The 12,162-nt window shown below is 43.5% G+C and overlaps 1 protein-coding gene across 2 annotated transcripts in view; it reads right to left on the bottom strand.

The window, feature by feature from the left end:
- LOC138205766 (A-kinase anchor protein 13-like) overlaps positions 1-12,162 on the bottom strand; it is a 67,982-nt gene that overhangs the window by 20,545 nt on the left and 35,275 nt on the right. For both annotated transcript variants that reach the window (XM_069161982.1, XM_069161983.1), the window contains exons 12-20: positions 6,830-6,902; positions 5,812-5,918; positions 4,673-4,859; positions 3,367-3,544; positions 2,586-2,645; positions 1,947-2,006; positions 1,668-1,848; positions 1,449-1,557; positions 358-400 (exon numbers count right to left, since the gene is read on the bottom strand). In XM_069161982.1, coding sequence (XP_069018083.1) covers positions 358-400; positions 1,449-1,557; positions 1,668-1,848; positions 1,947-2,006; positions 2,586-2,645; positions 3,367-3,544; positions 4,673-4,859; positions 5,812-5,918; positions 6,830-6,902 — 998 coding nt within the window. The remainder of the gene's footprint in view (positions 1-357; positions 401-1,448; positions 1,558-1,667; positions 1,849-1,946; positions 2,007-2,585; positions 2,646-3,366; positions 3,545-4,672; positions 4,860-5,811; positions 5,919-6,829; positions 6,903-12,162) is intronic.

The following is a 12,162-nucleotide window of genomic DNA, read 5'->3' as shown; positions in this document are numbered from 1 at the left end:
TTTAGTTTCGGTTAGTGGGGACCATCACAATACATCCATCTCGTTACTCCCACTGAATTAAAGTACACACAGTAACATCACAGTTAGTGGTCTGATGGAAAAATAATTACTGCGTGACAAACAAAAACCCAGAACTATAATGGGCTGTGTTCCAAATGAAGTACTTAGGTAGTATTCTGACATGTTAGTACTGTTACAAATTAGTACTCTGACATCTTAGTTTTCTGACATCTTTGTATTCTGACATGTTAGTCACTCATTTGGTACAGAGCACCGGTGTCCTGCACTGAGTTACAGCGAATCAGTAAATATTCTGGAAAGGTATCAGCTGCTGGTTTAGTCAATTTGCCTTCCTACCTGTATCCCAGTGAGCCAGAGTTACAGGTGAACGAGCTGCCCCCTACAGGATGCAAAGAGATGACATGATAAGACAAAGGATCGGCTCTTCATGTGGCCGCAGCGTGAGGTTAAAGGCTGAATTAAAGAGGTTAACACAAAGCTGAGTAATACACAGAGAGGAAGACATGTGGGCTCGAGACTATTACCAGTTATCCAAAAAGAAAAAAGAACATGAGATAACTACGAGACTACAAAACCATTAATACAGCCAGGCCAAAAAACACGAGTACAGTGCCATCCAGCAGGTAGAGGACATTTTAAACTTCTTGTGTTTTAATTGGGAGTTTCAGTGGATTCATTCCTGCAGATCTCTGTACTTTATGTGTACTTCATGTCTCTTTATGTGTCTGTACTTTGAACTAATCCTCTCACCCACAGGCACCCTCAGTGAAACAGTGAGGTTTGAAGGACTGAAGGTAATCCATAATTAAGGTGTGGCTAGTATAATTACTTTTTTTTTATTTTCAGTTAAAGGACCGCCATATTGTATTTTATAATGGTCATCAGTGAAATGTTTTAAAGGCTGGTCAGAGGTCAGTTGTCAGGTGTTCAGACTGAGGACATTAAAACATCTTTTAGTTTATTCTTCTGCGGACAGACAAAGCTCTCCGGGTCTGCAGCTCCAGAAACAGGCTGGGGGGGTGGTGGGGTCGTTACAGGACACCAGACTGACACAAGAAACACTCATTATACTTACTCCCTCCCTCCTCCTTCTCCTCTTCCTCATCATCACTGGAGGAAAGGCCAATAGGAAAGAGGCGTCTAGTTTTGGGGAGGAGCGGGGAGATACTGAGAGAGAAGCGGATTCGTCGCTTTGATTGAGGAAATCCACCCACTAAAAGGTATCAAAGGGGGCGGCGGGATGAACACATGAACAGATGGGTTGATGTGGGCGGCGGGATGAACACATGAACAGATGGGTTGATGTGGGCAGCGGGATGAACACATGAACAAGAACCTTCATCTTTCTGAACGAAGTTCAAGAATGTTTATCTTGAAATGAAACAACAGGAGACGAGAGCAGAACGGACTCTTTAACAGAAACTCACCGTCGACATCGCGCTGACTGATGGTTACCATGGAGATGGATTTGGTGAGAGTCGGATGATGAAACATGGTGGAACAGCTGCTGGTCACTGACACAACCTGATGTGACGTCTGACAACACACACACACACATGAACACGAGGCAGAAATAACACGTTCATACAGAAATCAACCTGATAGTCCACACACACACACGCACACGCGCACACATACATACACACCTGGCTATCCATGCTGCTGCTGTCTCCCTCCTGCTCCTCCTCGGTCAGCGACACCAGAGAGCCCCTCTCCTGGCTGTCTGGGTAGGAACTCCTGCCGGCGTCCTGCCCCTCCGGATCACTGCGGCTGGAGGACTGAGTCTGGACCGCGGGCCTCTCTGTCTCCAGACCCTCCAGACTGAAGCTGGGTGAAAAGAGACATTAACGTGTACCTCTGCTGTTCTGAATGTGCTTGTCTTGACGATGCTCATCTGTGCTCTACTGTTGACCCGCGCTGGTTACCTTCTGCTGTCCATGTGCGCCTGGTCAGGACGAGGCAGGTTGGACGGACACCAGCTCATACTGCAGAGACGGAGAGATGAAGGATGGAGAGACGTTGGATCGAAGAGGTGTCGAATGAGAGGGATTAAACATGATATTCTCATGATGGCAGCGATGTGTCCGTTCATGTCGTGGACGAAGGTGAGCCTGAGCTGTGAGACGACTCGATGCAGACTCATGTTTGTCTCCAGTGTTAATCAGCTGGACCTGACACAGCACCACATTACAATGACTTAAAGAGGACTTTTATATAGATGCTGTGTCGAGCTGCTGCTTCCATTCCATTAATTACTTTTCCACTGGGCACCGTGCATGAGCCAGGGAGTGTGTGTCTGTGTGTGCGTGTGTGTGTGTGTGTGTGTGTGTGTGTGCGTCTAGACTGTCATGTGAGCAGAATGAGGCTGGACAGACCACAGAATCACTGCAGCCCGGTAACGAAAGACAAGAAAGCAAACTCTTCCCAAACACTGGGCCTGATATTACGCTCTCAGAACGTTCCTTCACACTGACGCAGTTTAACATGCCATCAGGACAAGAATGCAGCCATGTAATGAAACAGAGGGAAGCGTGGGTGAAGCGGGGGACGGATGGATGGTGTACCTTCTCCTGTGGAGGGGCGGCTTGGCTCTCTTCACCTCTCCGGACAGGCTCTTCGGTGAGCTGAAAGAAGGGACAGATGGACGGTCAGTGGGAGGACAAGGAGGGACAGACGGTCAGATTCTCAGAGCGGAACGGGAGATGCTGGTCTGCTGATTCTATTCTGTTCACAGAGGCTTGAAATACTTCCTCAGGATGTTCTCCTGCTAGTGTCGGACAAACACTGGTGTGGGTGTCTGTGAAACATCTGGTTAAAGCACCTCCTCACCTGCTGACCTGCTCATGGAGCCAGCTGTGGATGAGTCCTGATGTTTTACACGATCGTGTTCATGTCAAAGCAACACGTTGTTCCCGAATGAGTCGTTTGCTCCCTCAGAAACTGGAATGAAGCCGACGTTGTCACGTGCTGAGGTTTCTCGTGTCATTTTATGCCCATTTCTTACGAGAACTTGAGTTGAGTTTTGATTGTAAATCACTTTTCTGTTCATGTTTTCTAGAGAAATTTGCGCATGCTAATGCTCACACAACACAAACAAACTGAGGGGCCACTCCCACCACACTCTAAGATCAGAAAGTATCACATGAGGACGTTTTGGAGGACGAACGTGGAGCGGAGCCACCAGAGAAGACTGCAGTGATGTGAGGGGAGCTGAGACCTGAGAGGATTGTATTTGTAGAGATCGAGGGATGACATGCTGGCAGATAGGGCTCTTTGAAGCCTGACCAGTTCTATGTGTTGCCGTGAGGCCTGGATGTTGTCTTTCAGGGTGCTGAAACTCAGTACCTGCGCTGTGTGCCGTCACTTTGTGCAGCGGTGCTGCTCCGGCCCGGCTCCCAGCTGTGACGACGAAACGGAGACAGGGAACGGATGGAGGCGCGCAGCATGGCTGACGACACAGGACTCTTTAGAAGCTGATCTTTATTCTCTTCTTCGTCTCCTGCTCCTTCTGTCTCTCCTCCTCCTTGGATTTAAAATAGAAATATTGACATATGAGCCTGTTATTCTTTGTGACATTTAGAAAAAAAATCCTTGATTAAAATCATGAAAATGAACACTTAATCCCAGACTACGAGTGACCCACACATCACCATCCATTCTAGATAAATACAATGAGGAAGAATGTACTGAGACCTTCAGAGGAATTTATTTTTTACGAACTTCCAGATAATCAATGCTTGATGTTCTCTCACTGCAGAAATAGCAGAAAACTTTAAGACAGAAGATGCAGAGAATACACTGTAAGATACATCTGAACTAAGTTTGTGTATAACATTTGCAGATATACCAAAATAAAATATGGAAAAAGAATATGTACGCATAGAATAAGTACAAATAACAACACGCAAATGAAAGCACATCGTACCTGAACACATCCGTGTTATATGTTACAGATATAAAGCATGATTGGATGCATTTCGTTGTCAGCAGGATATGGATTAAACTGTAAGACCTCATTTTTAAACCTTATTTCATTTGAATTATAGGAGTTATAAAACTTTACACTGATTTCCAACAACGTTTTACGAGAGTTGGGATGCTGTGTAAAATGTAAATAAACAGAATTTGCTGCCACCAAATTCAAAATGAGCAAATATTTTTATAAAACAAAATTTCAACATTGTTTATGTTTTCTTTGGTCTATTTTAAATTAAATATGGGTTTACATGATTTACAAATCATCACATTCTGTTTTTATTTCCATTTTACACATGTGTCCCAACTCTTTAAAAAAAAAAACAGGGTTGTCATAGCAACACTGCATCAGTGACACATCTTTGATTTGGATTTTAGTTCACATTCATTAACACGTTTCTTTTTCCTGCTGTCAGACTGACGTTATTTCCTATCATTTCAGAGAGGATGGGAATGTGCACACAACGCGAAAGAGCTTCTAAGCAGCCACTAAAAAGTTACTAAAGAGTTGCTAAAGATCTAATAAAATGACTGCCAAAGAGCCACTAAAGAGCCACTAAAGAGCCACTAAAGATCCAGGTCATCACATGAAACAATTCCTGTCAACAAAATTCCTGAATTTCTCCTGAAAAACTAGAACAGTTTCTGTTAGAAAACATAAAAGTGTGTGCTTTACCTCGGTCCTCTGTTTCTGACTGCCAAGACAGTCTGGAGCTCGGAGGGGCCACAGTGTCGGCTGTGCCCGCTGACAAAGCCCCCTCGCTGGGATGGAAAGCTCCCTGCATCAGTGCACCATCAGTGGAGGACCGGGAGACGTGAAGCTGTCTGTCCCTCTGTCCGACACAGGGGGGAGGACATTCAGGCTGGAGGGGAAAAGAAGAGACATGAGGAAAAAAACGTTCCTGTGTGTGCACTATTACAAATATTTCCATCCTGTTTTATTCAAGGTCACCTAAAGAGCACATAAAGCCTCGTATTCACGCTGGGCATTATGGCCCTAAAATGATGTCACGATATTTCAGGGTAGTTCTTGACCCTAGAAAAATATTTTATCATAAATTTCAAGATTATACAATTGCAATAAGTGTTATAGTTTTTCATGTCAGCGTAAAGGAAACAGTTTACCCTCAAATATTAAAGTTCTGTCAGAGTGAGATTCTTGTTGGCGCTGAACATAAAATACACACATCCCGTGTGTCATATCGTCCAGATGCTGCCATTATCACGATATGACTTTGAAAATGACAGTGAGAGTGACACGATATGGCAGACCTCTTCCTGCTGTATTAATCCCATCATTTGTTTTAAATGTTGAGTATTGGAGTGCGATTTGAAAGGATCCTGTAAGACAGAGCAACTAAAAGACTGAGTCAATAATGGTGTGAATGTCTTTGTGTTGAACTTGAATGCGTGTCACTGACTGACATTTAATGTTAATGGCATCATGTTTGAATTCTACCTCATACCTTTTCTTTTTGTCTGAAGTTGTGCAACACTTTGGTCAACGTGTGTTGAGTTCAAGTGTTACACACATAAATTGACTTGACTGGATCTTGAAGTTACACCATTGGTCAGCCAAATGCCGTAACTTCCTGTATCTGTTTCAAATTAATCTAGTGTTTCATACCCGGTCCAGCCACCTGTTCTCGTTTATGGTGTCATCACAGTGTTGTATTTGATCCAGAATAAATGAATGAGCATCATGTGTAGACAACAGACCAGTCTCCTGATCTGATTCAATCACACACGTGTTTTATTTTGGAAGAAGTACATGAACAAACATTTATATATTTTACTGAGTGTGTGTGTTAGTACCTTTTTAAATACACCATCATCCCGTTCAGCACCGACTGTCAGATCGTCTTTGGCCGCTGTGTGCAACAAACACATCGACACACAGTCCCCTCCGTCTGGAAGGACATCTGGAGAGACGTAAAGGGGGCGGGGCATGTCAGAGACAGCAGCATGTCACAGTGCAGGAAGTTTACATCACCTCATATCATTCAAACCTCAGAGAAACGTGTGTGTGTGTGTGTGTGTGTGTGTTTGTGTCTCAATGTGTTTGTGTGTGTGTCTGAGTGTGTGTGTGTGCGTGCGTGCGTGTGTGTCTTTTGGTGTGTGCTTATGTGTATTTGTGTGTGTGTCTGAGTGTGTCTGGTGCGTGCGTGTGTGTGTGTGTGTGTGTGTGTGTGTGTGTGTGTGTGTGTCTGAGTGTGTCTGGTGTGTGTGTGTGTGTGTCTGTGTGTGTGTGTGAGTCAGCAGGTCTACTAAACATGATGTCACGGCTGCAGCATCACAGCTGAATGAACGTTACAGCAGACGGTGAACAGCCGTGACCTCTGACGTTTTTCTCTTTCAGGAGATCATGAGTTGGTCTGATCAGCAGCTACAATGAGCTTTCATTCGATGCACACGTTATCTTTCTTAACACACTAACAATAAAATTATTAGTTGGGTACATATCAGGTAAAAAAAAAAAAAAAAAAAAAAAAAATGTTGTTTACCATCTTCATCAAATTCAATTCTAGGATTTTTCCACATTTTTCCTCACATGGACCGTTTTCTCAGGTTCCAAAACACAAACCTCGAACTCTGTCGTGTGTCCATGAAAACAGTCCATCAAATGTCTGCTTGAGATGAGGCGACTCGTTTATCCTTTAGAAACAAACTGAAGGAACTCGTGTGGGTCTCTGTAACGTTGTCAGGTTGTGTTGTGAGGACGTCACTGTGTAAAGTGCCCTGAGATGCTTTGTCTTGTGAACTCTGGTCTGTATGTGTGTTTGTCGGTTTGGTTTCTTTTCAACCCGGTGGATGGACAGTTGGACAGTCTTACCTGTACACGGTGTTACTGCGCTGAGTTCAGCAGCGGCCTGGACCGGGTAGAAAACATTCCTCTCCCTCTGGATCTAACAAACACAGACACAAAGGCAGAAAAGGAGGAACGATGAGGGACAGGCCAAAGGAACTGATTGGAGTACGAGATTTGTGCTTTAAAACATTCTCTTTGAGTTGAACCGTAAAGTTTCTGTTGCAGTACAAAGATGCACCGTCTGGTTCTGCGTGCGAGCGTTCTCCGAGTCACATCAATATTCAATATGATGTCGTCACACACCCCCGGTTCCACATGTGACTTTTGTGTGCAACGGTTGTGTGTGTAATTTACATGTCTGAGCTAAGTAAACATGGACCAGAGAAAACCGCCATACGCACAATCGCACACACAGTAACACACACTGATACACACTCATGGCTCACAAGGAAACGATTGTTCCACCCCCAAAAAACCAGACACAAGCCCGTCCAGTGTGAAGTCACAGGGACGTAGGAAGACTTCTCTACCAGCCTGCAATTTGCAATTCTTCGCTTATTCAGGCAGCTGCTGGTTGGAATTGTTCTCAACGTTTTCCCTTCAGTACCGCCCTGAACCCTCCACCCTCGGACTCCTACGTCTGTGGGAAAGAAAGTGGCATCCCAATTAAAACCCGTCCTTTTCTCAAAAGACACGTGAGCGGCACCTAGCAGAGATTTCTGAGCAGTGCACTCACTGAAGCGTAGATATTTAAATTCAGGTATATAACAGCTCAATACAGTTTGTCAGCGTCCTTATCTGTGCATTATAGGCATAGACTGTATATAAAAGTGGACGTAGCTTCGGCCGATGTGGAAGTCCCTTAAGCTGCAATACCGCCGAGTGCCACTAGAGGTTGGTTCCAAAAAGCGCCAGTTTCCATAGACTCCCATTCAACGTCTCATGAAATTCTCAGTCAATAACATTTTTCCAAAAGTTTTCTGTATGTCATTAGCTGAATTCACTCTACCAGATTAGTGATCTGGCCACCCATCTGGTAATATTCCCATCATGAATTAAAATATAGCTTCAAAAGAGTTTTTGGGGGCGTGTCTGTTTGATTGACAGGTCTGTGGTGTAGTCAGGTTACACCTATCGGTGGGCGGGACATAGTTTTGCCAGGTGTCCAATCAGCTCAATCAGATCCTTGGATTGAATTACATATTCAACAGGTGTGGATTGAATCAGTTTGTAATTTAATGAATGTTAAACTAGGGGTATTATGGAAAGCATACCTGTAATGGTGGACAGGAGAATAATGTTATTTTGAAGACAGGATTAGAAGAAATGTTGGAAGTCCTTAGCAACATTATTTATTTGCCTCTTTGGTTTTATGCAATGTTGTTTTGTGTTCTTGGCTTTATATATAAATAATTATGTATAAAAATCCTGATTATATCGAGGCTGCACTTTTAAATATTTGACTTTCATACATCACCTTGAAGTAGTTTTCAAGAATCCTTATTGAAAAATGTAAGTCGTTAAACCCACGAGAGAAAAGTGAGGAAGCATAAAAACTGCCATTAACCATTAAAAATACAGTTTATTGCAGATGGCCTTTCCCACCAGTATTCTGATCATAGGTACAATTCCTGAATGGCATCCTTTTGTTTTGAAGGGACATGACAGACAGGACATCTGTCCTCTGATCCCACGACTCAGTGAAATATATACATGTTGGATAATAACAGTGTGTTTGAGCTAATGGATTTAAAGATCTCGCCACTGCTTTCTTGTGTAAGTCCTGGAGGCCGGGCCGTCACAGTGACCTCATATTTAGCTGTTTGATTGTGGATCAGTGAAGCCAATAACTCCTTTGTCCCTGCATCCCCTTGTCTCAATGGATCTGTTGTCCCAACTCCATGCTGCCTGCACTGTCTATTATCAGCATCCAGCAGAAAAAAAAGAGGTCTGCACAAAAGAGCGCCTCTCCAACACGTAGGAGACAACAGGCAGCATTTATCACGCTGCACTCAAGCAGCACATGCTGGATGTCTGTGTGAAGAGTGCAGACTTGGCGAACTCTCTTTTTAATTCACCAAAATGACCATGAATGGAAATGTTTCTGACCCTGCTCTTACCGGAATCTCTGCAAACATGGAACAATAATAGAAAAACTAAATATTTTGCATCAAAATGCTCTTGAGATTTCTCAAAGGATTTTTTTAATGTTTTACAGCCCCGTTTCCAAAAAAGTTGGGACGCTGTGTAAAATCGAATTAAAAACAGAATGTAATGATATAATAATAATAATATAAACCCATATTTAATTACAAGTAGACCAAAGACAACATCAAATGTTGAAACTGAAAAGTTGTATTCAGTTTTCAGGCTCCTCTCCTGTGGAACCAACCAGCGCCCAGTTGGTGTTGGAGGGGCAGAAACCCTCTCTAGCTTTAAGATTAGACTCAAAACGTTCCTTTTTGATAAAGCCTATAGTTAGGGCTGGCTCAGGTAGACCTGAACCAACCCTTAGTTATGCTGTTATAGGCATACGCTGCTGGGGGACCTCGTTATGCACTGAGCTTCTTTCCTCTCAACTCTCTATAACTCATCTCACCATCACATCTCATTAACTTCATGCTTCTTCTCTCCCATAGCTTTTTCTTATTGTCTGTTGTCTCCATTCAGTTTCCTCGCTTGTGTAGTTTCTCTTCTTTCTTTTGCAGATGTCCCGTCATGGAGCTGCATGTCTCTGATTGTCGTCTCCACCAACAGTTCTTCTCTTCTATCTCTATGCTGTCCTTTTCTTTCTCTGCTCTCCTCTCACCCCAACCGGTCGAGGCAGATGGCCGCCCACCTCTGAGCCTGGTTCTGTCGGAGGTTTCTTCCTGTTAAGAGGGAGTTTTTTCTTCCCTCTGTTGGAGGTTTTTCTCCCTTAAAGAGGAGTTTTTTTCCCTCGTAGCTTATGTGGGAATTGTTGAATTGTTGGGTTTCTCTGTATCATGCTGTAAAGCTCTGCAACGTTTCCAAAAAAGTTGGGACACAACTTTTTTAGAACCGGAGTTGTACACGATAAAAAACAGAATTTGTTTTAATGCAACCTTCGGATTCAGTAAATCAAATCATATAAGAAACTGAAGCTGACTCTTGTCGACTGAATTGGATCTGAATGAGTCAGTTGAAGTGCGTCATGACGCAGCAGCAGATCTCAGCAATACAATATAAAAGACACTCAGGTTAACTACAAATCAATTGCAGTTAAAGTACATATAAAGAGGTCACAATTCAAAAGTCTTTTCACCTGCTTGTCTGGTTTAATAATCTACCAGCTGTGTGATACCACAGAGTTTTGGATCAATCATTTATTTAATAATGATTGTAAAGTAAATCTTTCACACTCAAAGCTCCCGATGAAGTTTATTTATGAACACCACAACATCAGTGACGTTTGGAGCACATTGCTCTTCATCAGTGTTGTTAACAAATGAATCTCATCGGGAGCTTTAAGTGTGAATAATTTACTTCTGCTCACTCCTCAACGTTGTTCCAGCACCTGATTTCACCATGTTGGGTTGAGTGTTACCCAAGAATAAGGAAAAAAGCCCCTTGCATTGTTCCAAAATGCAAATATGCTTGGATCTGCGCTGGGCCTGGATTGCGGGGTACAAAAAAAGGTGCCCACAGCTCTGCATGTAAAAGCTCTGCATGAATACCAAGAAGACAAAAAAAACCAAACAGATAAAACTGAAAGAAACACATTTACTACATGAGAAAATAATCAGGAATGAAATTTCTTTTTAAATCCCTTCATCTAAAAACATAGTAAATATGACTTCTTCCAGATGACGTTAAGCTTATCTTTGAATATGCACAGATTAGTTTTTTTTTATAGTGCTGTAGATGAGAAAAATGATCTGTTGCAGAACCTGGAATAAAAGTCTTAGGAGGACAGACTGCAGCGTCCAAAGATCTATTGCTTGAGAGAGCAGCCGGTTCTGTTCAGTGCCATCATGGGACCCCCTGGAACCGCTTAGATCTGTATTCAGAACAGGAGTCATCATAGCTTTTTCAAACACTTCAGTAATAAACATTTGACAGCTGAGATGCCGTGTGTCATGTTTGGTTCTTTTTGACCTGTAGATGCTGGAGGAAGGGAGGACGTCCCATTGGGTCAACACACTTCCTCCTTCATGAGTTTCTCTCTCGTCCCCGCTGGGAGGAGTTGAGATGTGAGTGTGGGAAGCTCAGCGAACCGGGAAGCACCCACTGTCAACATTTTACTTCCTGTTTGCATCACCCAGAGCATGATGGAAACTGTAGTTCCAAAACTCTCAAAGCGTTTCTCCAAAATAGAAAGAATAAAAAATGACAAAACTGGAATGAATAAGAGAACTAAATTGTCTTTTTTTTTGGTACATTTCATGACAAGTCTCACGCGACTCTCCTCCAATCTACTCAAAGACAGATGTTTACTGTGTGCTGAAACCACTGGGAGCGTGCAGCCAAACACCCTCGCGTTTCATTTAATGTTGCTTCCATAAAAACTCATCCACGGCTCGGACGGTTCCACAGAACCAAATACAACAGACGAGTCCCTCAGTTCGGACTGAAAGGGAATCAGAGCTGGAAAAAAATCTCACATTTCACACGCAGCAGCCTGAGCGGAGAGGCTGCACATACAATCACTGTTTCCACGACTGTACTGAGGTTCTGTTTCGTCAATCCAGCCCGAGCCAAAGTCCAAAAGGGGTGGAACAAACACAGTAAACAAACAAAGACAACAACACAGATTTGGCACAGATACACAACAAATACAATTTGAAGCTTCAAACTAACTGACAGCACTGGTCTCTCTCTCTCTCTCTCTCTCACACACACACACACACACACACACACACACTCTCCTACCTTAATGAGCACCACATCCACAGTTGTCTCTCCTCTGGCACAGAAGCTGTACCTCCGTCTGTGTCTCTCATACATGCTGCAGCCGAGGGTTGATCGATGTGTGCGTTAATACACGGTGTGTGTGCGTGTGTGTGTTAATACACACAGCGACTGTGAGCCCGTGTGCGGGTCGAACCTCAGCGATCACAGCGTCTTCCACTCCCTATCATGTGAACAGCTGAGGGTGGAGTTCCCCAAAAAAAAAAAAAAAAAACGTCCGCCGAAAGAGACGTCAACGGCAGAAATCAACTCTCCCGCACAAAGACCGAACCAACAAGATCAAAATGCTGACGACAAACTTAAAGCAGAAGTCCTAAACGTCCACAGTCTGAAATGTAATCCGTGAACGTCAACGGATCTGCGTCCTTCTCGCTGCAGCTGGAAAATGAGCCCTTCTGCCCACATCTGTTCGGAGCAGCGGCCCCTCC

The sequence above is a fragment of the Embiotoca jacksoni genome, unplaced genomic scaffold (assembly GCF_022577435.1).
Source record: "Embiotoca jacksoni isolate LCO1_2020_lvr unplaced genomic scaffold, fEmbJac1.0.p SCAF_3, whole genome shotgun sequence".
NCBI lineage: Eukaryota > Metazoa > Chordata > Actinopteri > Embiotocidae > Embiotoca > Embiotoca jacksoni.
The sequence above is the reverse complement of the archived record's forward strand: the minus strand, read 5'-3'. Positions and strand labels throughout refer to the sequence as shown.